The 26,354-nt window shown below is 48.7% G+C and overlaps 1 protein-coding gene and 1 pseudogene across 17 annotated transcripts in view; one reads left to right on the forward strand and one right to left on the reverse strand.

Moving 5' to 3' along the window:
• Zan (zonadhesin) overlaps positions 1 to 26,354 on the reverse strand; it is a 98,428-nt gene that overhangs the window by 38,756 nt on the left and 33,318 nt on the right. For 16 of the 17 annotated variants that reach the window (XR_003955622.1, XR_003955623.1, XR_001784667.1 and 13 more), the window contains 18 exons: positions 24,635 to 24,811; positions 21,048 to 21,253; positions 20,328 to 20,469; positions 19,186 to 19,445; positions 18,931 to 19,095; positions 18,236 to 18,360; positions 16,501 to 16,799; positions 11,623 to 11,840; positions 10,990 to 11,131; positions 10,402 to 10,619; positions 8,772 to 8,913; positions 8,165 to 8,382; positions 7,137 to 7,278; positions 6,524 to 6,741; positions 4,421 to 4,562; positions 3,705 to 3,922; positions 2,502 to 2,643; positions 1,651 to 1,868 (listed from right to left, as the gene is read on the reverse strand). Coding sequence is in view for 12 of the 17 variants with exons in the window: in NM_011741.2 (NP_035871.2) it covers positions 1,651 to 1,868; positions 2,502 to 2,643; positions 3,705 to 3,922; positions 4,421 to 4,562; positions 6,524 to 6,741; positions 7,137 to 7,278; positions 8,165 to 8,382; positions 8,772 to 8,913; positions 10,402 to 10,619; positions 10,990 to 11,131; positions 11,623 to 11,840; positions 16,501 to 16,799; positions 18,236 to 18,360; positions 18,931 to 19,095; positions 19,186 to 19,445; positions 20,328 to 20,469; positions 21,048 to 21,253; positions 24,635 to 24,811 (3,392 nt within the window). In the remaining 5 variants the exon portion in view is untranslated. The remainder of the gene's footprint in view (positions 1 to 1,650; positions 1,869 to 2,501; positions 2,644 to 3,704; positions 3,923 to 4,420; positions 4,563 to 6,523; positions 6,742 to 7,136; positions 7,279 to 8,164; positions 8,383 to 8,771; positions 8,914 to 10,401; positions 10,620 to 10,989; positions 11,132 to 11,622; positions 11,841 to 16,500; positions 16,800 to 18,235; positions 18,361 to 18,930; positions 19,096 to 19,185; positions 19,446 to 20,327; positions 20,470 to 21,047; positions 21,254 to 24,634; positions 24,812 to 26,354) is intronic. The other variant, XM_017320809.1, reaches the window with a different exon arrangement.
• Rpl36-ps9 (ribosomal protein L36, pseudogene 9) lies at positions 15,560 to 15,924 on the forward strand (annotated as a pseudogene).

Consider the following 26,354-nt stretch of genomic DNA (forward strand, 5'->3'; position numbering starts at 1 on the left):
AGGACTCTCCCTTGGTGCTCGGAAGCACAGCTCAGATGCAAAACCTATGACTAGAACCATCATCTAGGAATGGCAGGTATTTGGGAGGGGCTGAGAATGCTGTAAATGATAGATCATTTACCTAGAATGGCCTAAGAGAGTCTAGGGGCATGACTCTGTAGTACAAAACTGTCTTGTATCCTCCAGTGAGAGGCTGGGGGTATGGCTCAAATGTAGAAAACTTGTAAGGATGCTCTAAGAGGGCTTAGGTGTGGCTTAGCAGTAGAGAAATGGCCTAGGAGCCACTGGTATGAGGATAAAGATCTTGCTCATTGGTATGGCAGCTGCCAAGAATCTAGAGTGAGGTGGGGGTGGGGGCTGAGGAGTAGCATAGAATTCTCAGTGAGGGCCAGGGAGTATATCGGAGTGTCAGAGCCCCTGACCAGACCTCCAGAGTGGGGCTGAGGTGTGTCTCGGCAGTGGAGCATTAGTTTATCATGTTCCAGGTCATCACCAGCCTTCACACAGCAGGACCATCCATACCGACAGGGAGAAGAAAGCATAAAAGATAAAAGTGGTCCCCAGCTGGGAGTGGTGGCACGCACCTTTAGTCCCAGCACTTGGGAGGCAGAGGAAGGCTGATTTCTGAGTTCGAGGCCAGCCTGGTCTACAAAGTGAGTTCCAGGACAGCCAGGGCTATACAGAGAAACCCTATCTCAAAACAAACAAACAAACAAACAAACAAAAAAAAAACAAAAACAAAAAAACAACAAAAAACAAAAACAAAAACCCCCCAAAACAAAACAAAACAAAGTGATCCCCAATTGCACTGGCTGATTTTGTGTGTCAACCTGACACACGCCAGAGGCATCAGAGAGGAAGGAGCCTCTGTTGAGGAAATACCTCCATGAGATCCAGCCGTAAGGCACTTTTTCAATTAGTGGGGGGAATGCCCAGCTCATGGTGGATGGGGGCCATCCCTGGGCTGGTGGTCCTGGGTTCTATAAGAAAGCAAGCTGAGCAAGCCATGTGAGATAAGCCAGTAACTAACACCCTTCATAGTCTGCATCAGCTCCTGCCTCCAAGTTCCTGCCCTGCTTGAACTCCTGACTTCTCCCAATGATGATCTATGATTTGGAAGTGTAAGCTGCATTTAAAAAAACCCTTTCCTCCCCAACTTGCTTTTTGGTCATGGTGTTTCATTGCAGCAGTAGAAACCCTGCCTAAGACAACAATCCTGCTTTAAAAAAAAAAACTTTAGGGAGGGGTGAAGGACACACACTTATGTGTGGCGGTCACAAGACAGTCTCTAGTGTTGGTCCTCATCTTCCATTTGTATTAAGACAGTCTCTTTCTTCCCTTCCTCCATTCCTCCTTCCTCCTCCCTCCTCCCTCCCTCATCATGGTTGTTTCTCTCATCTCTTTGCTGTTGTCCTTCACCCCGCCCCCACACTAGCTAGCTCTCCTGTTTCTAAGGACTCTACTGTCCCCCCCATCCCCCATCTTCTAGTAGGATCCCTGGAATTACAGACACACGACACACAGCACCAAGGCTTACGTTGGTTGCACAGATTCAAACTCATGTCCTCACACTAGGGCAGGCAAATATTTTATCCACTGAGCTCTCTCCCCAGCCCTGCCCCCCACACCCCACTCTCCATGCCCACTCACAGGGATGAGGACACCCTGGGCATCTTTGCAGCCACACTCAATTCTGGGCACACACTTGTTGTTAAGCACCACATAGTCAGGTTCGCAGACACAGCCCTCCTGGCAGGCGGAGGGGGCTTTGGTGGTGGAGCCCTCACAGTGGCCTTCTGAGTCCAAGCAGGAAGGCTGACAGGGTGGAAGGCAGTTGGTGAAGTGGCTGTGGGCGGGGCACTGCAGAGCTGTGGGGAAGAGAGAGTGAGGTTAGGGGAGAGGAACACAGTTAGCAAACCAAGCTACAGAGAGCAGGCCAGGCAGAGAGTTCATGAGAGTGCGGAGGGAGCGTCTTCCGCCATTTGGTATCCATTCAGCCGACATTTACTGAGTGTGGACTCTGCCAAGCCCCAAGGGAAGTAAGAACGAATGGATCTCTTGGGGCCGGAGAGGTGGCTCAGCAGTTAAGCAGATTTACTGTTCTTGTGGTGGACCTAAGTTCAGTTTGGCCTGCTCAAAAACCTCACGCTACTCCAGCTCCAGAGCATCAGAGGTCCTCTTGTGGCTCCTGCATGCCCTGGCTCAGGTGCACATACCCATATACAGACACACCATTACACGTGCAACTAAAAATGAAATCTTTAAAAGGAAGAAGGTACATTCCAAGTTAATGTGGAGACTCACAGCTCCATATTGTGAAGGTCAATAGTGAGAAGGAATGCAGCCCAGCCCAGCTATGGCTACCCACAGTCCATTCCCACTGTGGTGCCTCTTCTCCTTGATCCCATAGGGCAAGGGGACTAAGCTCCCTCTTGCCCTGCCCCTGGTCGGTCTCTTTAGCCGTGAGCACACCCTCTCCACACTCCCCGTGGCTCCCTTACTGATTGTGGCACAGCTACTGCTGTCATCCTCCATGTCCTTGCAGTAAGTCCCTGAGGAGCAGTGATATTTCTGGCACTGGATGGCCCCTCCCTTGCAGGTGCAGCTCTGAGTACAGCCTCTGTTGATCCAGGTCTTATCTGCCTGCAATGCCAAGGAGAAGGAAGTGGGGGCATAGGGTTTGCTAGAGAAGGACAGCCTTGCCTCCTGCCTGGGGGAGTTACCTTTGCCCTCCTTGTCTGCAGGTTCTCTGTGTATTCATTTAGCCAACTATGGATGGAAGGTATTCAGGGGCGGGGAGTGGGGCACATTGAAGGTTGTGGGCATAGCTCAGCAGTATAGTAGATGCCTAAAATCCTCCAGGAAGTGTCTAAGGGCATAACTCAGTGAGAGAGTTCAGCCCTAGAGTCCTCAACTGTGGGTCTGGGAGCATAGTTAAAATGTAGAGCCTTTGCCTAGAATCTTCAGTGATAATTGGTAAGCAAGGTAGTTGTCAGGTTGTGGCTTGGATTTGGGGATGTGACTTAGGCCAGAATCCCCCAATAGAATATGGAAGTGTGGCTCAGAGGTAGAACACCTTGTCCAGAGTCCTCCCAGAGTGTCTGGGGGCGTGGCTTAGAGGTAGAGAGGGCTGGGCGTACAGTTCAATTTTAGAGCAATTGACTAGAATCTCCTAAGAGGGGCCGAGGCCACGGCATGTTCTAGAACCTAACCAACCTTTATGAACTACAAGACCAGCATACATAGACAGGAGCATATCAGGTGGAGAGAAGCAGAAAGAAAGAAAAAGTGGCCCTCAGCCTCCATTTTGACAAAAAGAGTGTTTATGGGTGGGCAGCAGGGACGTATGCATGTTTTGAGGTCAGAGGACAATCTTAAATAGTGATCATCAGCTTTTACTTTATACAAAGACTCTCTTCTCCCCTCTGTCCCTCCTTTCCTGCCACCCCCCCCCCCCCAGTTCTTTACTGTTGTCATCCACTCCTACCTAGAAGTGTCCAGGGATTACTGTCCCTGCTTTGGGAAGCTCCTAGCAGCAGCCCTGGATCAAGGCTTGCATTGATTGGATAGATTCAAATTCAGATCTTCGTGTTAGGGGGTGGGCAAACAATCCCCCCACCCCCACCGGAGGTCTCTTCAGCAAATGTTTCACTCACTGGGCCACTTCCCATCCCCCACCAACCCCATTCTCCACACCCACTCACAGGGATGAGGACACCCTGGGTGTCTTTGCAGCCACACTCAATTCTGGGCACACACTTGTTGTTAAGCATCACATAGTCAGGTTCACAGACACAGCCCTCCTTGCAGGCAGAGGGCGCTTTGGTGCTAGAACCCTCACAGTGGCCATCAGGGTCCGAGCAGGAAGGCTGACAGGTTGGAAGGCAGTTGGTGTAGTGGCTGTGGGCCGGGCACTGGAGAGCTAGGGGGTGGAGGGAGACTAGAATTAGTGGAGATGACCTAGAAGGTCCAAGTGAGCAAGCTACAGAAAACAGAGCAGGGGACGGACGGAGAGGTGGTTCAGCCTTTAAGATTGCTTGCTGCTCTTACATGGGACTTGAATTCAGCATTTATGTAAGGTGATTCAATACCTCATATAACTCCACCTTCAAGGCCTCAGCATTCCTTCTGGCCCCCACATGCACTACACTCGCGGGCACAAACATACACACAGGCACAGCACTATTATGTGCATTAAAAGTATCTTTTAAAAGGATGTAGACCTTCCAGCTCAGTTTGGAGATTAACAATCTAAGACTAAGACTAACAGTGATGAGGAATCCAGTCCACCCATGAGTGCTCACACTCCCCGCAGTGGTACCCACCCCCATCCCAGATCTTACAAGTTCAGAGGACCGAGTTCCTCCTCCTTTCCCTTCTAACGAGCACACCCTCCCCACCCTCCGCCATGGCTCCTTACGAATACTGGTGCAGTTGCTGTTGCCGTCCTCCAGGTCCTGGCAGTAAGCCTCTGAGGGACACTTGAAATTCTGGCACTGGATGGCCCCTCCCATGCAAGAACAGCTCTGGGTGCAGCCCCTGTTGATCCAAGTCTTACCTGCCTGCAGAAACCAAGGCGAGAGGAAGGGAGTCAGGACAGAGGGACTGGTTCTAAGGAAACAGCCTGACCTCTTGTTTGACCCTTGCCCTCCCTATAAACCCATGCCACATCTATCCTAAACATGGAAGGAAGAGATTTGGGGGACATGCATCTCGGGCTGTGGACTTAGTGGTACAGAGCATGCCTAGAACCCTGCACTGAGGTGCAGCTCAGTGTTAGAGCTTAAGCCTATAATCTTCAGTTGGTGGCTTGGGAGCATAGCCCAGATACAGAAATCTGTAGAACACTTGCCAGGAGTCCTCTAAGAAGCTATAGCAGATGGGTTAAGAGGTAGAACAATTGCCTAGAATTCTCCAGTGAGGGGCTAGGGGCCTGGCTCATTATAGAGAATCTGCTAGGATTCCCCAGTGAGGGTGGAGGAGGCTGTGGTTCTGTGACAGACCTCAGTCCTCAAGTTGAGTGCTACGTAATGTAACCTAGTCTCATATCCGCAGGAGGGGACAGGAGCATAGATCAGCAGAGGAACACTGGCCTAATATTTTCTAGGACTTCCTTTTGTTTTTGAGATGGGATTTCTCTGTGTAGTCCTGGTTGTCCTGGAATTCGCTGTGTAGACCAGCCTGGCCTCAACTCAGAGATCCACTTGCTTCTGCCTCCTGAGTGCTGGGATTAAAGGTGTGCGCCACTTTCTAACCTTTATCCATTCAGATAGCGGCATCCCAAGTAGAGAGAAGCAGGAGAGGAGGCTCGTTTTCTTTTCTTTTTTATTTTGTTTTTGTTTGTTTGTTTGTTTGTTTGTTTTGTTTTGAGACAGGATCTCACTTTGTAGTCCTGCCTGTCCTGGAACTCACTTTGTATACCTAGCTGGTCTCAAACTCACAGAGATCTACCTGTGTCTGTGTATCTGTGTTTCTGTCTGTGCCTGTGTCTGTGTCTTTGTATCTGTGCCTGTGTATTTGTATCTCTGTATCTGTGTATCTGTGTGTCTGTCTGTGTTTGTGTGTCTGTGTATTAGTGTGTCTGTGTATCTGTATCTGTGTCTGTGTGTCTCTGTCTGTGCCTGTGTCTGTATGTCTATGTGTCTATCTGTATCTGCGTGTCTGTGCCTGTGCCTGTGACTCTGCCTCTGCCTCCTGAGTGCTGGGCTTAAAGAAATGAGCCATCATATATAACAGTTGTGTAGCTTGGTCGTCATGTAGGATTCCTAACAGTAAGAGCAGGGGCTGTCTCTGCCTCTGTCACCTGTCTTTGGATCCTTTCCTCTCACTGGGCTGCTCACCTAGTCTCAATAGGTGAAGATGCACCTAGTCTACTGCAACTTGATATGCTGAGGCTGAGTAATACCTGTGGGAGGCCTCCCCTTTTTTGAAGAGAAAGGGAGAAGGAATGGATGGTGGGAGGGGAGGGGAGGGGAGGGGAGGGGGAAAGAACTGAGAGGGGAGGAGGGAGGGGAAATGAAGATATGGATGTAAAGGAAATAAACAAACGGACTTAAAAAAAGAAAAAAGGAATATGCTACCATGCTCAGTACAATACTAGTTTTTAGAACAAATGTGAGTGTGTACATGTATGCGCACGTGTGTATGTGAACACATGTTTGTATGTATGTATGCGTGCATGTGCATGTTTGTGTTTTCTCTGGCATGGTTATAAATAGGAGTGCATGTATCTGTAGAAGCCAGAGGAAAACCTCAGGTGTTGGTCCTCACTTTCTACAGCGCTCTCGCCCCTTTCCTGTTCTTCACTGCTGCCCACACAGGAGTATCTAGCCCTTAAGTTTCTGGGGGTTCTCCCGTCCCTGTTCCCCAAATCCCAATAGGAGCCTGTGGAATTAGAGGCAGACTGCCGTGGTTTACACGGGTTGTAGGAATTCAAACTCAGGGTCCCATACTTCCAGAGCAAATGTTTTCACACTGAGCCATTTCCCAGCCCCCACCAACCCCACTCTCCACGCCCACTCACCGGGATGAGAACACCCTGAGCATCTTTGCAGCCACACTCAATTCTGAGCACACACTTGTCGTTACTCAGCACATAGTCAGGTTCACAAACGCAGCCCTCCTTGCAGGTGGAGGGGGCTTCGGGGCTGGTGCCTCTACAGAGGCCATCTGGGTCAGAGCAGGAAGGCAGGCAGGAGGGAAGGCAGTGGGTGTAGAGGCTGTGGTCCGGGCACTGCAGAGCTATAGGGGAAAGAGAGAGTGGGGTAAGTGGAGAGGCCCAGAGGGGGCTTAAAGAAGCACACGCTATAGAAACAGGAGAAGCTAGAATGTTCAAGAAAACTTGAAGGTAGGTTTTTGGGTCCCCCCCCCAAAATATTTACTGACCACAGGCTGTGTGCCAATCCCCTAGGAAAGGAAGTAATGAGAATGGGTCTTCTGAGTTATTATGGGGTGGTAACCATGAGGAAACCAAGTCTAAGAAAGTACCCAGCCCAAAAATTGGTCCCCCGAATCTCTCCTCACTGTGTTACCTCCTACCCCTGACCTCTCAGGCCCAGGGGACTAAGCTCCCTCTGGCCGTGCCCCTAATTTTTCCAGTCATGAACAGCCCCCCACCGTTCCTGTGGTCCTCTTACTGATTTCAGTGCAGTTACTGGTGTCATCCTTGATGTCCTTGCAGTAGGTCCCTGAGGGACACTGGAAGTCCCTGCAGTGGATGGTCCCTGTCACACAGGCACAGGTTTGTGTGCAGCCTTTGTTGATCCAGATCTTGTCTGCCTACAAAAGCCACGGGAGTTAAAAAATGGAACAGGAGCAGGAAGTCTGGTTAGAGGGCCACAGCCTCATCTCTCTGAAGTGCTGACCTTTGCCCTTCATATCTGCACGTTTCACATCTAGTCAGTCAACCAATTATTGATGGAAAATTGGAGGTGGTGGGGGTGAGACCTGTGTGATTGGTAGAGCACCTGCCTAGAAGCTCCCATCAAAACCCTTACAGAGCAACTCCGTGGTATCCATCTTCCCTTGGTGGTTTGGGGGCACAGGGCAGTTCACATAGCTTCTGACGACAGATGATTTGCCTGTGGAGGCTCAGCTACAGAGCACTCAGCTAGTATGTTCCAGAACCTGATCAACCCTCACACTCCAGAGGCAGTCATGAAGCCATGCATACAGACAGGCGCATCCCATGTGCACAAGGCAGAAGGGAAGAAAGTTGCCCTCATGGCACTTTTCAAAATGATCTTTGTGTGCGAGTAGGTGCATTTATGTGTGTGAAACTACAGCACATGTATGTGTAGAAGTCAGAGGATGGTCCAAACCCTCAATTGCATATTGACACAGTGCTCTCTCTCTCTCTCTCCCTCTCCCCCTCCCTCCCTCTCTCCCTCTCCCCTTCTCCTCCCCCCTCCCACCCTTTTGGCTGTTGGCCTTCTCCACTGAGCACACAGCACAAGCTAGCCCTCAAGTTTCTAGGGATTCTCCTGTTTCTGCCTCCCATCTCCCAGTAGGAGCGCTGGATTACAGGCACAGGCCACCCAGCCAGTTCACATGCATTGCAAAAATTCAAACGTAGGTCCTCATTCTTTTGGTGCATATACCTCACCCACTGAGTCATCACCCCAGCACCCCCCCATTCCCCATCCCACTCTCCACACCCACTCACAGGGATGAGGACACCCTGGGCATCTTTGCAGCCACACTCAATTCTGGGCACACACTTGTTGTTAAGCACCACATAGTCAGGTTCACAGACACAGCCCTCCTGGCAGGCGGAGGGGGCTTTGGTGGTGGAGCCCCCACAGTGGCCTTCTGGGTCCGAGCAGGAAGGCTGACAGGGTGGAAGGCAGTTGGTGAAGCTGCTGTGGGCGGGGCACTGCAGAGCTGTGGGTTAGAGGGAAAGCTGGGTTAGTGGAAAAGATTAGAGGGGCTCAGGAAACAGTAGCTATGGAAACCAGGTGTGGCTGAAGGCCAACAGAGCTTTTGAGTTTTTTTTTTTTCTCCCTTGTATTATTCATTCAGTAAACATTTACTGAGCATGCGATGCATGCTAAGCTCCAAGGAATGAAGTAATAAAATGGGTCTCCCTGTTCGTCATGGGATACTAACCGTGGAGAAACAAATGCTGAGAAAGGACCCAGTGAGTTATGGGTCAGAATCTCTCCCCTCTATCACTGACCTCCAAGGCCTGGGGAGCTAACCTTCTCATCCTGCCTCCGAGCCCTTTAGTCACGAGCATTCCCGCTCCGTCTTCCCCCAGGTGGCTCCCTTACTGATATTGGCACAGTTGCTGGTGCCATCCTCAATGTCCTGGCAGTAAGTCCCCGAGGGACACTGGAAATTCTGGCATCGAATGACCCCTTCCATGCAGTCACAGCTCTGGGAACAGCCTCTGGAAGTCCAGCTCTTGCCTGCCTGAAGAAGCCACGGGGAAAACAAAGAAAATGAGGAAGAACAGGCTGGTTCAATTGATACAGACACGCCCACGGTCTGAAGGGCTTCGATCTGCCCTCCCTATTTGTAGATTCAGCATCTAGTGTGTCAATCACCCGCAGCGGGGGGAACAAGAAACCTCTACATCTTATCAGGATGTGGTGGCACGATGCCTTCAGTCCAGGCACTCAGGAAGCAGAAGCAGGCGGATCTCTGTAAGTTCTAGGTCAGCCAGAGCTACACAGTGGGATCCTTTCTCAAAAGAACTAAAGCAAGCAAACGACTACATGCTGCACCAGAGGCTGTGGGTAGAGTGCTTGCCTGGAATCCTCCTGTGGGAGTGCCTCCCTAGTGAAGGGAATGACTGGCTGTTAAAGCTGAGGCCTAGAATCTTCCAATGGAAGCCTGGTATGTAACTCAGCCATAGAACACCAGAGTAGGACCCAACTGATAGGCAGAGTGGGAGGTGAGGGTAGGGCAGGTACTAGAGTAAAAGACCTGTCTAGAATCCCCCAGTAAAGGGCATGGGGTGCAGCTCACAGACAGCCTACCTATCCTATGGCAGGCCCTGACCAACCAAGAAATGACATCCTGGTTGGAGAGAAGCAGAGGAAACTAGAAAGTGGCCACCAAACCCATTTAAAAAATACATACATACATACATACATACATACATACATACATACATACATAATACATACATACATAATACATACTTGCATGCATGCATGCATACACACATACACACATACATACATACATACATACATATATACATACATGCGCTGCTCTCCACAAGACTAGTTAGTTCCCACCTCCTGGAGACCCACCAGTATTCAACTACCAGGAGCACTGTGAGTTCAGAGCCACTATAATAGCTTTTGTGGGCTGTGGTAATTTGAACCCAGGTCCTCATAGTTGCACTATGATTGGTGGCCATTCTTGGTTGTCAACTTGATTACATCCGGAATGAACTAAAACCCAAATGACTGGGCACACCTATGAGTGATTTCCTTTCTTAATCGAATCATTTGAAGATGGAAGACCCACTTCCAATCTGGATCTTTGAGGCGAGAAGATTCACCTTTAATATGGACCGCACCTTGTGCTGGCAGCTTATATGAGGGACATGGAAGGAGGAAGCTTTCTCTCTGTGTGAGTGCCCCTCTAGCAAGTCCATTCCTTCACTGGCATTAAAGCCTACTTCTGTGGGATTCTGGGATATACTAAAATCAGTATATGCCTGAGAGATGCAGCCTTATAGACTGAGCAACTACTAGATTCTGGAACCTTCCATTTATAGTCAGCCATTGCTGGGTTAGCTGGACCACAGAGTGTAAATCACTCTAATACATTCCCTTTCTATACACTGTCATTCCATACCCTCTGTTACTCTAGAAAACTCTGATTAATACACCCAAGAGATTGACCCACCAAGCACCCTCAAACCCACTTTCTATGCCAACTCACAGGGATGAAACCACCCTGGGTATGTTGGCAGCCACACTCAATTCTGAGCACACACTTGTCGTTGCGCAGCACATAGCCAGGTTGACACACGCAGCCCTCTTTGCAGTTAGAGTGGGCATTGGTGCTGATGCCCTCACAGTGGCCGTCGGGGTCAGAGCAGGAAGGATGACAGGGGGGAAGGCAGTCTGTGAACTTGCTGTGGGCTGGGCACTGCAGAGCTACGGGGTTGAAGGAGAAAGGGGTTAGTGGAGAGAGTAAAGGGGCCCCATAGAACACAGAAACCAAGCAGGGTAGAATAACTGAGAGATCTCGGGGCTCCCCTTTTCACTGTGCATTCGGCAAACATCTCTGACAGTGGACTATATGCCAAGACATAGAGAAGAAAGGAGGAAGAGTGTGGGAGAGTAACCACTTAGAGACTGACACTGAGAACAGTCCTAGCTCAACATGAGCACCAGAGGCCTTTTTTTAAACTAGGGTAGCTCTTACCCCTGAGCTTTAGGCCTAGAGGGCCCAGATCCTTCTTGCCCTGCCTCTGACTTTTCCTGCCTCGAGCACACCCTCCCAGCTTGCTCATGGCTCCCTTACAGATTTTGACACAGTTACTGCTGCCATCATTGCTGTTCTTGCAGTATGTCCCTGGGGGACACTGGAAATCCCAGCACCTCATGCTTCCTTTCATGCAGGTACAGCTCTGGGTACAGTCTTCGGATATCCAAGTCTTGCCTGCCTACAGAAGTCAGGGGATAAGAAGCTGAGAGTACATTCATTCTTTGTTACCCCCCCCCCCAGCAACTTTTTACTGAGTGTGCACTATATGCCACACCCTTGGAAAAGAAGAAGATGGATCCAGCTCTTGCCTTCCCACAGAAGCCATGTGAAGGGAAAGATAGTAAGGGGGCAGGGAGAGACTCTTCAGGAGAGACAGCCTTCCGTCCTGTTGAAGGACAGGAGGCCTTGTCTGTCTGCAGGTTTCACCTCTACTGAGTCAATAAACCACAGATGGGAAAAATTACATCTGAGGCTGGAGGTGGGGTCCAGGAAAGAGAGACTATGTACAGTCAGTCCCCTATCAAGTGGTAATGCACCATCGTGGCCTGTACTAAGCCCTGACCAATTTTCATACTTCAGGGCCATTGATCCAGACCAGTTCATTCCAGTCTGAGAGAAGCAATGGAAAGAAGGACGTGACCACCAATCCTACTTTCTCCTCCCACTCACCGGGATGAAGACACCCTGAGCATCTTTGCAGCCACAATGAGATCTGAGCACACACTTGTCGTTAAGCAGCACATAGTCAGGTTGGCAGATGCAGCCCTCCCTGCAGGTGGCGGGGACTTTGTGGCCAGAGCCCTCACAGCGGCTGTCTGGATCCAAGCAGGAAGGTGGACAGGAGGGAAGGCAGTTTGTATAGTGACTGTGAGCTGGACACTCCAGAGCTATGGATCAGAGGGACACTGGTATCAGTCACAAGAGCCAGAAGGGGCCCAAGGAAGCAAAGGCTGCAGAAACCAGGGTGGGTTCAATCAACAGAACTTGTCTCCTATTTTATTATTTATTCAACATTGACTGAGTATGGGCTGTGTGCATAGCCCTGAAGAAATAAATGAGGCATTAAACAAACAAACAAACAAACAAACAAACAAACAAACAGGGTTCTTTTAAGTTAATGTGGGAAACTTATCCAGGTCAGCCAGTAACAGCAAAGTGACCTTCATGTCCCCAGTCGGTAAATATAAGACATACAAGACATACAGTTGAGGACTAGGTATAATGCGGCCACAGGGCAGTGAGGGAAACTGTCAAGGACTTAAAATGGTCTTTAAGGGAAAGAGCTATGTGTAGTGAGTGCCTCATAGCTAAACTACCAGCACTCAGGGGACAGAGCAGGGGATCCAGAATCAAGGCTCTCCTTGGCTACGCAAGTGAGTTTTAACAACAGAGAGAGACAGCTCAACCGATTTCTCAGCAGGTAACAAGGCTTGCTGTCAAGTCAGGTGACCTGAATTGAATTTCTGGGATCTGACATAGTGAAAAGAGAGATCCAACTCCCCAAAATTGTCTTCTGACCTCCGCATGTCTAGGGCTACACATTTGCACGCATGTACATGTACGCACGCACACACACACACACACACACACACACACACACACACACACACACAAATAATAAATACATACATAAATAAATAAATGCAATAAACAATGCAAAATAGAAAGTGAGCAAATGGAATATATAGTGCATTCATGGATGGGCAGAGTCAGCAATATGCAGTTCACATCAGCTATCCCTAAGTTAACTAACTTGTTCTTTCCCCAGCCCATCACTGAAGGATTCTAGGAAGTCACTCTACCACTGTGCTTTACTCCTGGCCTGGCTGACGTAGCATGTATGCCACATTATATATCAGAAGCCATCTAGAGATGGCTGAAAGTATATTGGAGGTTATCCATAGGTACTGTGAAGACACTATGCCACCATATGACAGGGACACAGACGTCCTCAGATGCTGCTGCCCTTGTGGTTCCTGGACCCAGTCAGAACCCTGCTGAGATGGAGGGACAACTCCAAATACAAAAACATTTCATCAGTCCTAGCTTTACATTTTAAGATTCTTTTTTACTTCTAAGTGTATATGTATGTGCATGTGTGCATGCATGCTTGTGTGTGGATTTGTGTGTGTGATGTAGGTAAGGGTACCCATGGAGACCAGAAGAAGGTATTGGGTCCCCTGGAGACGGAGTGACGGAGGTTTGTCAGCCACCTGATGTGGATGTTAGGAACTGAACTTCAGTCCTTTGCAAAAAGTGCTGAGTCAACTTTCCAGTCCCCCTTTAAAAATGTAAAGGTTCTTGATTTATGATGAGGGTTACACAATTGTAAAGATCCTAAAAGTGCCCTTGCCTCCTGAGCCTTATGTATGTATGTATGTATGTATGTATGTATGTATGTTATACAACTTAGCCTGACACGCTGGTTTCAGAGGATCGGAAGTACAAGGTGGTGTTTGGCTCCCTAGGAAGTCTGAGGCCAGTCTGAGGAAGTAAAGGTTCTTGATTTATGATGAGGGTTACACAATTGTAAAGATCCTAAAAGTGCCCTTGCCTCCTGAGCCTTATGTATGTATGTATGTATGTATGTATGTATGTATGTTATACAACTTAGCCTGGCACGCTGGTTTCAGAGGATCGGAAGTACAAGGTGGTGTTTGGCTCCCTAGGAAGTCTGAGGCCAGTCTGGGTGCATGACCATAAGGAAACAGCATTTTCTAGATACAACAGGGTACTTGTATACGTTGACTCATTGTGGTTGAGACAACATGCACAAGATTTGCACAAGTTCAAGTCAAACAAAATCTCAGCATGGAGAAGGGAAATGTGAATGAACCTTACACACACACACACACACACACACACACCCGCCAGCTGAAGAGTTACTAGCAACTGATATCTGATAGGAGACTGAGTCAGTTTTCTTTAATGGTATAGTTCCTGGGAGGTAGAATGTACTCCAATGGATGCCTACATGCCTGCCAAAAACATTACTAACAGCAACAACAACAACAAACTCACAACAACAAAAAACTAGCCAGGCAGTGGTAGCACACGCCTTTGATCCTAGCACTTGGGAGGCAGAGGAAGGTGGATCTCTGTGAGTTTGAGGCCAGCCTGATCTACAGAATAGCCAAAGCTGCACAGGGAGACTCTGTTTTGAAAAACCAAAGGGGGAGGGGAGAAGGAGGAGGAGGAGGAGGAGGAGGAGGAGAAGGAGGAGGAGGAGAAGGAGGAGGAGAAGGAGGAGGAGGAGGAGGAGAAGAAGAAGGAGAAGAAGAAGGAGAAGAAGAAGAAGAAGAAGAAGAAGAAGAAGAAGAAGAAGAAGAAGAAGAAGAAGAAGAAGAAGAAGAAGAAGAAGAAGAGGAAGAAGACATATAATACATATAAATGTATATGCATACATATATAGTTTAAATGAAGCTATGTCACTTTGGCTGACAATACTCAATAGACTAACAAAAACTGCAGTATAGGGTGTGAGGAAACCCCTCTGGAGTTGTGGGTCAGTGTGGTGGTTTGATATGCTTGGCCCACGGGAAGTGCAGCTATTAGGAGGTGTGGCCTTGTTGGAGGAGGGTGGCCTTGTTAGAGAAAATGTGCTAATGCAGAGGTGGGGCTTTGAGGTCTCATACACAGGCTCAAGTCTGCCCAGTGGGATTCAGAGCCTCCTCCACGGATGCCTGAGGAAGAGTCCCCTCCTGGCTACCTTTGGCTTACTCCTCCAGCACCAAGTCTGCCTGCATACTGCCATGCTTCCCACCATACTAATGGACTGAACCTCTGAAATGGTAAGGCAGCCCCAATGAAATGTTTTCCTTTCTAAGAGTTGCCTTGATCATGGTGTCTCTTCACAGCTATAAGACCCAAACTAAGACAGTCATGGAAGTCCAAAAGATGCCCAACACAATGTAGGCTATTGCCCTTGATTGCCCTCCAAAGGTGAAGGTAAATTCCTTTTGCTGAGGACACTGTTCTTTGGATGCAGTACTGGAAGACCTGGGCTGGATTCTATCAGAAAGCCTCTGGATTCTATCAGGTCCAGCTCTCATAGTCCAAGCAGGTGCTGTGCCAAGTTCAAAGGAAAGGAAGGGAAGGGGAGGGGAGGGGAGGGGAGGGGAGGGGAGGGGAGGGGAGGGGAAGGGAGGGGAGGGGAGGGGAGGGGAGGGGAGGGGAAGGGAAGGGAAGGGAAGGGAAGGGAAGGGAAGGGAAGGGAAGGGAAGGGAGGAAGGAAACAACCAGCAGTTCTACCCAACTGTGACATCTGTGAATCACAACAAGCAGGCTAAGATTTCCCATGGGTGCAGTAGTGGCACTTGTATCTTGGCAATAACCCACAGCTGTCTAATTGGACTGTCTAATTGTTAAGACCTGCTTAACAAGAGGGAAAACACGCTTGACAGTAGAAACCTACCCTGAGCCTAGTGAGGTCATGGATCCTAGCAAAGAATCTACCACTTTATTAAACCAGAATCATTTTGAGCTGCATTCTAAATCCTTATCCTTTTATCCAACGATAAGTATAGCTCTCATCCCTCACCAAAGAGATGAGAGCTATACTTTACAACAGATGGAGACTATTACAAATAATCAAAAGTGGATCAAACTTCCTGTCCCGGCCGCCATCGGAGAGCAGCAGCCATGGCTCTGCGCTACCCCATGGCCGTGGGCCTCAACAAGGGCCACAAGGTGACAAACAAGCCGAGACACAGCTGGCGAATCGGGCGCCTCACTAAACACACCAAGTTCGTGCGGGACATGATCCGGGAGGTGTGCGAGCCATGGAGTTGCTCAAAGTGTCCAAGGCCAGGCGCGCACTCAAGTTCATTAAGAAGAGGGTGGGCACGCACATCCGCGCCAAGAGAAAGCGGGAGGAGCTGAGCAATGTGCTGGCAGCCATGAGGAAGGCGGCGGCCAAGGATTGATGAACCCTCCCCCAATAAAAGATGGTTCCTACAAAAAAAAAAAAAAGTGGATCAAAATGTAAAGCTGCCTAGACCGATCTGATAACGCTGCATCACAACTCTGCAGCTAAGGCTCAGGGACACTGCAGAAGGCTCAGGGACACTGCAGAAGGCTCAGGGACACTGCAGACGAGGAGACAGAAGGATCCTAAGAGTCGGAGGGCCAGGAAATCTGCTGTGAGATGGTGTCTCCTAGAAACAACAGGGAAGCTGCGTCCAAGGTGCTTTTGATTATCTCCACAAATGAACCCCTACCTGATTATCCAATACCAACTGGTCAGCCCTGAAATGATGTAATATATGAATCGTATATAGGGGAGATGGCTATACTGAAGAACAGCACATTAATATAGGCTTCTAGTCTCTATATGCACATGTTGCTACACACACACACACACACACACACACACACCTACATATACACACACACATTTTTAGGGTATAGTGGAACACACCCATTACCCCAGTGTTCAGGAGGCAGAGGCAGGAGGACCTTGATTTTGAGGCCAGCTTAAGCTAGAGAGAGAGGTGGGGAGCAATGTGGTTTAGGTGTAGCTATGGGATAACTACAGGGGAGACTCACGGCAGAAGCTGCTGTTCCTCCAGATAGGTGGCTTGAGCCCCTGGTTCTGGCAGGCATCTTCAAAGGACTGCAGAGAATCACAAAGAGCACGGAAGAGCTCTCTGAATTCACAGAAGCTGTTCATACACTTCAGCAAGAAGGGCTTGATGGGTACCCGGGAGGAACAATGGGCCCAGGCAGGACCCTGAAGGGCAGTTTGGCAGTTTGCCTGGGCTTTCTCAAAGTCAATGGGCCTGCATTTTCCATTCATGATCTCCTGCTGTTCCACTTGGAGGTTCTGCCCTTCGATTTTCTGGCAACTAGAATGGGAAAAGCAAGGTCTCAGAAGAGCTGGGCATGGTGGTGGACGCCTGCTCTCTCAACGCTTGGAAGGGGGAAGTGGGAGGCTGGAGGATCGGAAGCGCAAAGCTGGGGCTGCTGAGATAAATCAGCAAGTGTGTGCCACCAAGTCTCAGGACCCGAATCTGACCAGGAACCTCTGTAATAAGGAGGGAGAGAACAGACGCATGCAAATTGTCCTCTGACCTTCACGCATGCATCATGAAATATGGACACACACAACAGAATTCATAAAACTAAAAGATAAAATATGAAGTTGTTCACTGAGGCCGGAGAAACAGCTCCAGGGGTTAAGAACTTGGTCTTAGAGAGGACCCACGATCACTGTCCAGTACACACGATAGTTCGCAAGCATCTGTAACTCCAGTTTCAGAGGATCCAATTACTTCTGCCAATTACCATGGGTACCAGGCAAATACACAGATAAAACACTAAATAAAATAAAACAAAACAAAACTGATAAACCTTTTTTTAAAAAGTTGTTCACCGGGTGGTTGTGGTGAATACCTTCAATCCCAGCAACTGGGAGGCAGAGGCAGGCAAATTTCTTGAGTTTGAGGCCAGCTTGGTCTACAGAGCAAGCTCCAGGACAGCCAGGGCTACACAAAGAAACCCTGTTTCTGTTTGGAGAGTTTGAGGCTGGTGTGGAATACACAATAGGCCTTTGCCTTAAACACACACAATCTTGTTCACATGCGCATGCACCCACACCCACACAGGAAAGGTAATGGCAAAATAGCTCAACAGGTAAAAGTACTTGCTGATCCCAGATCTCACATGTGCACCATGGCAGGTTCCAGCCCATAGTCACACACACACCATATATACATAGTAACAATACATAAAATAAAATGAAAGTTGGGAATATAGTTGCAGGTTAGGGCCCTTGCCTGGAGTGTTTGAGGCCCACTATACTACAAAAAGGAGGAGGAGGAGGAAGAAGAAGAGAGGGAGAAGAAGAAGAAAGAAAGAAAAAGAAAGGAAGGAAGGAAGGAAGGAAGGAAGGAAGGAAGGAGAAAAAGAAAGTTAGAAAGAAAGAAAGAAAGAAAGAAAGAGAGAGAGAGAGAGAGAGAAAGAAAGAAAGAAAGAAAGAAAGAAAGAAAGAAAGAAAGAAAGAAAGAAAGAAAGAAAGAAAGAAAGAAGGAAGGAAGGAAGGAAAGAAGGAAGGAAGTTACGATGGAAGGAGCCAGGTGTGGCGGTGCATGCTTGTAATCCCAGCCTGCAGGAGGCAAAGCAAGAGGCCATTGGTGAGTTCAAGGCTAACTTGGTTAATCTATTAAGTTCCAGGCCAGCCGGAGTCATACAATGAGACCCTGTCCTGAAAGGGTGGAGGTGAAGAAGGAAGAGAGAAAGGAATGGAAGGAAAGAAGGATGGATGGACTTAGGGGACCATTACTTTGGGTCCATGCTCTTATCTTTCCAGCTATTCATGAACTCCTGCTCATCCTCTGCTAGTTCACCACTGGGTGTCATGAGCTCATCCTCTTCTTCGCCGTTGAAATTGCCACACACACCGCAGACCTAGTGGGCAGAGGGGAGTGGGTTTTCAGTGCCACGGAGATAAGGGCTTTTTGATTCTTTGGTGCTCAGGGTGAAACCCAGGGCCTCAGGTAGGCTATAACCTTCACTGCCTTTTTCAATTTTTTATTTTTATTCTTTGGAAACGGGGTTTTCTGTAGCCCAGGCTGGCCTCCAACTTGACATGTAGCTGAGGATGACCTTACATTATTGATCTTTCTGCCGCCAACCCCTAAGTGCAGGGATCACAGGCTTGCATCGCTACACACAGTTGATGCGCTGCCCAGGGCTTCCTGGAGAGTAGGTTGGCACTCTTTCAAAAGCAATAAAACCTAAGCCGAGTTTTTGAGACACAGTCTCTCTGGGTAGCCTGGAACTTGCCAGATTAGATGCATGTGCCAGGCTCTAAGGCATTTTTCACTGATGCACACTTGCCATCCGTGCATCGAAATGAACATTCCGTTTCCTCCTTCTATGCTAGGGTACAATCTCTTCAGTTGTTAAGAATGGTATGCCTTCCTACACCCCCCAAATCCACCTCCCCAGCACGCAGTCAGGTGTCGTCCTTCTAACCTTCCCATTAGAGGATGCAGGGATTTTGACATCTAAGAAATTATTGCTCTCAAACTTGACTTGAATTTCATCCTTAATTGTGACAATGGTATAGACGTCTTCAGTCATGACACTGACTCCTGGGATGTGGGTGGTGGTGGGAAGGGTGACTATTGAGTCATTGATCTGAAGAGGAAGACAGAACTATGAATAGATTCGGGAACCAGAGGCTCTGCTGCCAGTGCTCGCGCTTCTTTCCCAGCCCAAGATTAGTACCAAGCTTATGAGGACTAAATGGTCTTTCTGAAGAGTGATGTGGAAGTTGAAGATGTCAATGTAGAGCTGATAGACACCGAAAGTCTTGTTTTTGCCGTTGGTGTTTATGTCGGTCTTGGCACTGATCATGAAGAAAGGCATGTTCGTGTTGGGGTGGCATACTTTGACCAAGATGTAAGTACATGTGTCTTGGATAGGATGGCTATGATCATCAAAGCTCACGATCTGGGAATCCTCTGAGATGCGACACTCTCCCATCTCTGTGGAGAAAGAGATGGCTGAGGAATGGTGCCAAGGCTCAGAGGAACCCCATGTACCCTTCTCTCCGCCTGGTCCAGGCCAGAGAGACCCAAGAAAGAGAGGACACATTTAAGCCAAGCGGTGGTGGTGGTGGTGGTAGTGGTGGTGCATAACTTTGATCTCAACACTCAGGAGCCGGAGGCAGGTGATCACCAAATTCAAGACTGGTCTGGTCTATAGAGTGAGTTCCAGGACAGCCAGGGCTACACAGAAACCCTGTCTTGAAAAACAGGAAGGAAGGAAGGAAGGGAGGGAGGGAGGGATGGAGGGAGGGAGGGAGGGAGGCAGGGAGGGAGGGAGGGAGGGAGGGAGGGAGGGAGGGAGGGAGGGAGGGATCAAAGTCCAAGGATCTTCTGGATAATGCTTGAGGGTAGATAGGAATTAAAATATGCTATGGAAGAGCAGGTGTGGGGCCAGTGAGCCTGATGAACAGGTAAGGGAACCTATAGCCGAGCCTGATAACCTGAGTTTGATTCCCAAACCCACAAGGTGGAAAAAGAGAACTGATTCCCATAAGTAGTCCTTTGGCTTCCATGTATGCGCACCTTCACACACAAGATAAGTAACATAATTTTTAAAGCATGAAAGAAAGGGTTAGGTATGATGGTACATGCCTGTAATCCCAACACACGGGAAGTAGGCACAGGAAGATCAGGAGTTCAAGACCAGACTAGGGTGGGAAGTAGGGGATGGCAATTTGAGTTCTGCCACAAGTCCTTCAGGTAAGGCCAGACTATGTCAGACGCTAGTACGACAGAGGGGTGTCCTGGAGGAGGTGTGGAGGACTAGGAGAGCCGTTTCTCGTGACTGAAGGGACATCACTTGCAGCACGGACCGCTTACCTGCAGCGCAGCGTAGCAGTCCTTCCTGGCGCAAACACACGTGGTTGGCCTTGCAGGCCGTTGGGCTGCAGGTGATGTTGCTGTGGGCTGAGCATGTGCAGAGGGTGGTGCAGGTCTTCTCTGTGTACCAGCTCTCCCCCAACTGTGGGGCATGGCCATCATCAGCAGAGCCAATAGGAAACTTGGAAACTGGAGATGGGCAGAGCCATCCCCAACCCAGAAGGGTAACTGCATTTGATCCTTTCCCTTCCCTCATCTTTCTCCCTCCTTCCCCTACCCTTTCTCTTCTCCTAGCTTTTCTCCCCTTCCTTCCTTCCTCCCTCCCACCCTCCCTCCCTTCCTTCCTTCCTTCTTTCCTTCCTTCCTTCCTTCCTTTAGTCATTCCTTCCTTCCTTCATCCCCCCACAGCATTTTCCTTCTATATAGCCATCTATCTTTTCTTTTAGACAGGCTCTTACTATGTAGCCCAGGTTGCCCTTGAGCTCATGACCCTTCTGCCTCAACCTTCCAAGGGCTGAGATTACAGGTAGGCACCATTACTCCTGGGACTTGATCTTGAAATTTTTTCCCCCCGCCCCCCACTCCCGACCCCAAGATCTATCCTGCCCTACCTCCTTCTTGGGCTCCAAGGCCTCCACCTTCCTGGTCTCTTTTCTCTTGCTTCCCCACACCCACATGTAGCCAGAAAGGGAGAGCATTCCCTGCCATAAGGCCTCTCACCAGGTGATAGGAGCCGTCCTGGTCACTGCAGCCACACTGTCTGAGGGGCACACAGGTGGTTCCACTCAGGATGTGGCCACTCTGGCATTCACAGCCCTCTACACAGGGCAGCGTTGGACAGTCTCTTGGGGTGCTCAGGGTAAGGCAGGTGGCTGGGCAGGAGTTGGCACATGGGTTGTAGCTGCTCCTAGGTGGGCACCTCATAGCTAAAAAGGATACAAATGTTAAGGAAGATAGAATGGCTAGCTCCTGACCTTGGGGTGAAAGTTCCTGGGAAGGGTCTCATGTAGCCCAGGCTAGCCTTGAGTTTGCTATGTAGTCAAGTATGACCTTAAATTCCTCATCCTCCTGCCTCCATCTCACCAGTTCTGGGATTACAGGCATACACCACCATGCTCTATTTCATTTGTTTATTTAACTTATTTTGACTTTTTTTTGAGACAGGGTTTCTCTGTATAGCCCAGGCTGTCCTTGAACTCACTCTGTAGACCGGGCTGGTCTCGAACTCAGAAATCTACCTGCCTCTGCCTCCCAAGTGCTGGGTTTAAAGGCGTGCGCCACCACTGCCCTGCTCTATTTCATTTATTGATTGACCACTTGATCAGTACAGGGTTTTGCTCTGTAGCCCAAGCTGGCCTCCAACTCATAATCCTCCTTGCACAGCCTCCTGATTGCTGGGGTTACAAGTCTGAGCTACCACACTTGGCTGTCATGGCTCTACCATGAACTATTATCTAGCCTTCCAAAGGAAGTATGACCGGGCCATGTCAGGACACACCTATAATCCCAGCGCTCAGGAGGCCGATGCAGAAAGCACAAATTCAAGGCCAGCATCAAATTTATGAAAGCATGTCTAAAATCTCATGTTCCTCCTAAAAAATGAAGAATGAACTGGTGTGCACTCCAACATAATGAACCTGGGAAATCATGCTATGTGGAAAGAAGCTGGTTATCACAGGACATATTCTGCATGACTCTTTGTGTGTGCATCTTCACATGTGTGTGGATACGTGTAGGGATGGGTGTATGTATGTGCAAGGATATTAATAAGGACCTATATTAAAAGGGTTATTATTTAAAAGTGTTAAAGTGGCACCTAACCTCAGGTGTCAATTTCTTAGCTGCTGTCCACTCTTTTGAGAGAGACAAACAGACAGACAGACAGACAGACAAACAGACCTTGAATTCCTGATCCTCCTGCCTCCCAAGAGCTAGGATTATACTATGCCAATTCTTACAGGAAGTTAAGTTTGTAGAGACAGGGTTGAGGGGATGTGGGATAGAGTGTCAATAGGTCAGAGTTTCAGCTGGGGAAGAACAAGTTTGGGTGACAGATGGTCATAGGGGTTCAGTGGTTATAGAATAAAGTGAATGGCTTTCTTACCACTGAGTTTTATACACTTAAAAAAAATGTCCAAAATGAGCCAGGCAGTGGTAGCACACTCCTTTAATCCCAGCACTTGGGAGGCAGAGGCAGGCGGATTTCTGAGTTCGAGGCCAGCCTGGTCTACGGAGTGAGTTCCAGGACAGCCAGGGCTGAAAGAGAAACCCTGTCTAAAAAAAAAACCCAAAATGTCCAAAATTATTTTGGACACTTTATACAAATGGTATTACATATAATCTTTTGTGCCTTCTCTAGTGAGCATAGTTTTCAACATTCGTCCACGGTAAGCTAGGATTTCATGCTTTTTATAGCTGCATAATTATATAAACATGCCAATTTTGTTTACCCACTCCACAGTTGATAAGACATTTGAATGGTTTCCAATCTTTTTTGTTCTTAGTGGGGCCTCACTAGACAGAACGTTAGCCTGGCCTTCAGCTGGCCTCCAGCTGGCCTCCCTCCCGTCGCTGCCTCCCAAGCACATGGGTTACAGGCTGGCACTTGTAGCCCAGACTTTCATCCACTGGTTGGCTGTGAGGAAGGATGTTTGTATAGACTTTTGTGAAGTGGAAATTTTTGGTTGTGTCATGTGATGTGAACTCGTGTGGTGTTTCACTAAAGCAAGACCCGTGAGAGGCCACGTGATGTGTGAAGAGAGTCTAAGTAGGACCCAATGGACAGTCACAGGGTGCTTACGTGGCTAGCCACGCAACACTTTGTTAGTCTCCTGCCTTCACTGATCTTTATTTTATTGAGAGAGGCACGGCAGAGAACTTCTCTTTGAATTTTGACTGGTTCTGATTGCTTCCGCTGACTCATGCCAATTTGGCAGAAGCCTACTGTTTCTGCTGGCCTGTGCCATTGCTGCTGATTCACGTCTGATGAACTGATCTGTTGGTCTCCTGACACTGCTGAACTGACTTGATCATTAGCACTACAGTGATGGAAAAGGAAGGATGTAGGTCTCAAATCCCAACAGTCAAGATGATGTTTGAGAACACCATAGAGTGTACAGAGAGTTCAAGGCCAATTTTGGCTACTTAACAAGGGTTTTGTCTCAAAAAAAGTCAAACAAACGAGATTGGGAAGATGGCCAAACAGGTGGACTAGAATGCAGATCCCCAGCAACCACATAAAAGCTGGGCCAATGTGACTGTCTACCTGTAATCCCACAACTCAGGAAGCTGAGACGAGGTTCTCAAAGGCAAGCTGGCTGGCTAGCCAAGTCCACCACAGAGCTCCTCATTTACTGAGGATCCTGTCTCAGCAAAGAAAATGGAAAGAGATCAAAGAAGACACCTGAGGGCCAACCTCTGCCCTTCACACACACACACTCACACCGGCATACATGTGTGCTCACACATGTGAAAACGCACAGACAGGGCAGTAATGGATTGGAGGGTAATATGCTTGCTGACACTGTCCACCTAAGTTTGCTCTCCCAGGACCCTCATGGTGGAAGGAGAGAACCAACTCCCAAGAGTTGTCCTCTGACCGCCACAGGCACACCATGGCTTGTACATACATGCGCACATGAAGAAAAAGGAAAGGAGGTGGTGTACCCACATACATGCACACAATGCACTAATCCACATGCAGCAAAACCCAACCAACCCAAACAGAAAACACAATGCGTTTAAAACTATGTCAAGACTGCTTCCGGCCGGGAGGATGGCTCACACCTTTAATTCCAGTACTCAGGAGGCAGAGGCAGGCGGACCTCTTCGAATTTGAGTCCAACCTAATCCATATAGACAGTTCCAGGCATCCACGGTTACAGAGTGAGACACTGTCTCAAAATTAGTTAATTCATTGAGAAAAAAATTTTTCAAGGGTTTTATTAAAAGAAGTGGCCTGGGGGAGGGGGGACAATAACTAGACGTATGGCCAAATTTTTGATGAGATAAAAATCAGATGGAATCAGGCATGATGGTGTACACCTGGAATCCAGCTCTCCTGGCCTACACAGCAAATTTGAGGCCAGCCTGGGTTACATGAGATCCTGAGGTCCTGCCTCAAAACAACAGCAGCAACCAAAACAGGAACAAAGAGGCTCTGGCCACTCTAAGACAAGCGGAGGCCAGAGGCAAGAGAGAGGTCCCTGTAGGTGTGCTTAGACTGAGCAACTTAGCTCTGGGATAGGGGAGGCCTGGGTTCTCAGGATTCCCCAAGGGCCGGAGGAGCAAGGGGGAGGACTACTCACGGCAGAAGGTGCTGTTGCGCCAGGTAGTCACCTGGCCGGCCTGGGCACACAGAGATGCATAGGCCTGCAGGGAGTGGCAGAGGGTTAGGTTGTCTCCGTTGGTCTCACACTGGCCATACACACAACTGGAGAAGCTGGCCTGCGGGGGCACCGCCTCGTGGCAATTGGAGAAAGGCCCTGAAGGACAAGATAAAGTGTGGGAGAAGAGGGTGAGCCCAGTGAGCAAGCTAGGCCTTGAAGCTTCTGTACAGCTAATTTAGGGGATATGTGTGTATCGTGTGTGTGTGTGTGTGTGTGTGTGTGTGTGTGTGCGCGCAGGTGAGTGGATGTGTACCAGAGACCACCAGAGGACACCTTCACCTTGAGTTTATTATTATTATTATTATTATTATTATTATTATTTCTGCATATAATATGTATGTATGTATGTATGTATGTATGTGTGGGCACATGTGTTATGTATGGCATGTGTGTGTGTGTATAATATGTATGCACAGGCATATACGCTATGGCATATAGAGGTCAGAGAACCACTATGTAGAATTAGTTCTTCCTCCAAATGTACATGGATTCTGGGGTTTCAACTCAAGTTGAAGAAAGCAGCTTTACATGGTGAGCCATCTTATTGGCCCCACCTCTGTGTGTGTGTGTTTGTGTGTGTGTGTGTAGAGGCACATGTGTCACAGCACACCTGCAAAGGTCAAAAGACAACCCACAGGATTCAGGTCTCTCCTTCCACCTTCTGAGCCCTAGGGATAAAACTTGGGTTGTTAGACATGATGGCAGCAGGCACTTGTATCCTCTGAACCATCTCTCCAGTCCTCCATCTTGATTTCTGAGACACAGTAGCTCACTGACCAAGCTGGAGCTCACTACCTTAACTAAGCTTGTTAGCACCTGAGCGCCAAGGAGTCACCTGTCTCTGTTCTCTCAACACTGGGATCACACATGTGTGCCACCATGCCTGGATGGTTGTTTTGTTTGTTTGTTTGTTTGTTTGTTTGTTTATTATCACTTTGTGGGGAAGGGTGCATGCATGCCACAGCACACCTGTGGAGGGCAGAGGACAACTTGCTGGAGTTGGTTCCCTGTGAGTCCCAAGGGTTGAAACCAGGTTTGATGGTAAATGCCGTTTCTCCCTGAGCCTTCTCTCCAGCCTCACATTCAGTTTATTTGGGCTCTAGTGCTCAAACTAAAGTCTTGTGCTAGCAAGACAGGCACTTTCCAACTGATCTATCTTCTCAGCTCCTCCACAGCTAACTTAATATCCACTTGCATCGAAGCCTGGATGTAGTCAGACATGGTATCACAGGCCCATAACGCCAGCACTTGAGCGAATGAGGCAGGAGGATCACCGTGATTTTAAGGCCAGCCTGAGCTACATGAAACACTCTGGGCTAAAACTGAGACCCTATCTGAAAAAAATAAACAGGAGCTGGGGATGGAGCTAGTTGTGCTTACTTGGCGTGCCCTGGATTCGATCCCTAGCACCACATGTACTGGATGTGGTGGTGAACATCTGTAACCCCAAGCATTCGAGAGGTAGAGGCAGGAAGATCATAATAAGTTCAGTGGCATCCTTGGGTACACAGTAGGTTCAAGGCCAGCCTGAGATACCTGGGATCGAGTCTCAAAACAAAACAGCAATGACAAAACCCAGATGCATTGGGAAACTATGTCTATGATGGCTGTATCAGTTATGGCTCCTAAAACGATAACC

This window comes from Mus musculus, chromosome 5, assembly GCF_000001635.26.
Source record: "Mus musculus strain C57BL/6J chromosome 5, GRCm38.p6 C57BL/6J".
NCBI classification, from domain to species: domain Eukaryota; kingdom Metazoa; phylum Chordata; class Mammalia; order Rodentia; family Muridae; genus Mus; species Mus musculus.